The 1482-nt window shown below is 42.3% G+C and overlaps 1 protein-coding gene and 2 non-coding genes across 5 annotated transcripts in view; 1 reads left to right on the top strand and 2 right to left on the bottom strand.

Moving 5' to 3' along the window:
• Positions 1 to 993: 993 nt before the first annotated feature.
• On the bottom strand, positions 994 to 1065 carry TRNAE-CUC (transfer RNA glutamic acid (anticodon CUC)). Its single transcript has one exon. It is a non-coding gene; the product is annotated as a tRNA-Glu (tRNA).
• A 28-nt stretch (positions 1066 to 1093) lies between these two features.
• The window catches only part of ZNF692 (zinc finger protein 692), a 37477-nt gene continuing 37088 nt past the window's right edge, over positions 1094 to 1482 (top strand). For all 3 annotated transcript variants that reach the window (XM_073889274.1, XM_073889275.1, XM_073889276.1), the window contains exon 1: positions 1094 to 1310. In XM_073889274.1, the coding sequence (XP_073745375.1) occupies positions 1109 to 1310 (202 nt within the window). In that variant the 5' untranslated portion in view covers positions 1094 to 1108. The remainder of the gene's footprint in view (positions 1311 to 1482) is intronic.
• On the bottom strand, positions 1316 to 1421 carry TRNAL-CAA (transfer RNA leucine (anticodon CAA)). Its single transcript has 2 exons — positions 1384 to 1421; positions 1316 to 1361 (listed from the first exon to the last, which is right to left on the bottom strand). It is a non-coding gene; the product is annotated as a tRNA-Leu (tRNA).

The raw sequence follows: 1482 nt of genomic DNA on the forward strand, positions 1-1482 counted from the left end.
TTTTTCCTTTGTTCTTATGTATGTTTGGATCCCTTCCAATTCCTTTTGAAGATGAGGGAAGTTTTCAAAATTAAACTTAAGAGGTTAGATAGAATTTCATTCTTTCTTCTTCATCCTTTAACCAGTTTTACCGGTTAGAAACTAAGTTTTAGAGAGGATAAGCAACTTGCCTTCAGCTGGAAAGGCACAGTCAGGACTTACACATCTCAACCTGACCACTTACCTAGCCATCCATCATTCACTGTGACTTGCTCCATAGTGGGCTAAATTACAACAAACAAAAAACAACAAAAGCAATTGCTAGAACACAGTAGAGCAGAAGTAAAATTTTTTGTGCAAGATTTGGAGCTGTCTGGGAAACAAGGTTCTGAATAATAGGGAAATAGAGTGTACCCTAGGGCAGCCCTGGCTTGGAGGTCTAGAAAACATGTCCAAAGAGAAATGAATACTTTGAAAAACAATAAATTAGGCATAGAAGCTCAGAACATTATACAAATGTTAAGAAGACAGAATTTAAATGTGATTTAATTGTTTTTATTATTACAATATATTATTTTCCACAGGCATTACAATAGAAAAATAGTGAAAATTCCTAGAATAAAGAACTTTAAAGAGAAGCTATAAAAGATATTTTGGGAACAATTGGGAGAAATTTGAATGTGAACTGGCATATGATGAGATGTTAATGTTGAACAGTGTAATGATGTCTGCAACTTTCACATGGGTGGCAAGCTGGGGATGCAAGAAAGAGAAAGAGAAATGCAGCAAAATATTAACCAATGTCGTATCTAGGCAGAGAGAACACTTGCCTGCATTCTGGGTATACCACAATGCCAGACACACAGCCAGCGCTTATTAATCGTATTGCACCGTTCACTTAGCGTTACCTTCTGCAAAAACAGAAACTTACCAGATACAGTTTGAGGTTTTGTAGTGGGAAGCCAGATACCGTTTCAGGTTTTGTAGTGGGAAGGAAAAAAAAAAAAAAAGCCATTCCCTGACCGGGAATCGAACCCGGGCCGCGGCGGTGAGAGCGCCGAATCCTAACCACTAGACCACCAGGGACGATCTGCTCTTGTCTCTTCTAGTAAGCTAGACAAAATATGTGATGTATGACACAAATTGGGAGCATAAACTCGATTGGCTAAATTTTGGCTGCCTAAACCGCCTCTGCCACTGCAGATCTGGAAAGAGAAGTAATGGAGGACTGCGGCGACGTTACAGTCTGAGAATGGCTGCCTTCTCGGAAAAAAAAAGAAACCGCCAACAGCCCCTGGATGGCTTTGGGATCCTTTGGAAGGAAGAAAACGGTATGTGTCAGAAGTGGGATTCGAACCCACGCCTCTATTCAGAGACCAGAACGCCCGCAGGGAAGGTAAGCACCTTGAGTCTGGCGCCTTAGACCACTCGGCCATCCTGACACCCGAAGGCGAAAGCGGCTGTGCGGAACCAGCTTCCTATGCGGACTTGCCCCCCCGCCCC

The sequence above is a fragment of the Callorhinus ursinus genome, unplaced genomic scaffold, assembly GCF_003265705.2.
Source record: "Callorhinus ursinus isolate GAN/ISIS: 27379988/994484 unplaced genomic scaffold, GSC_fseal_2.0 scaffold105, whole genome shotgun sequence".
In the NCBI taxonomy this organism is placed as follows: Eukaryota; Metazoa; Chordata; class Mammalia; order Carnivora; family Otariidae; genus Callorhinus; species Callorhinus ursinus.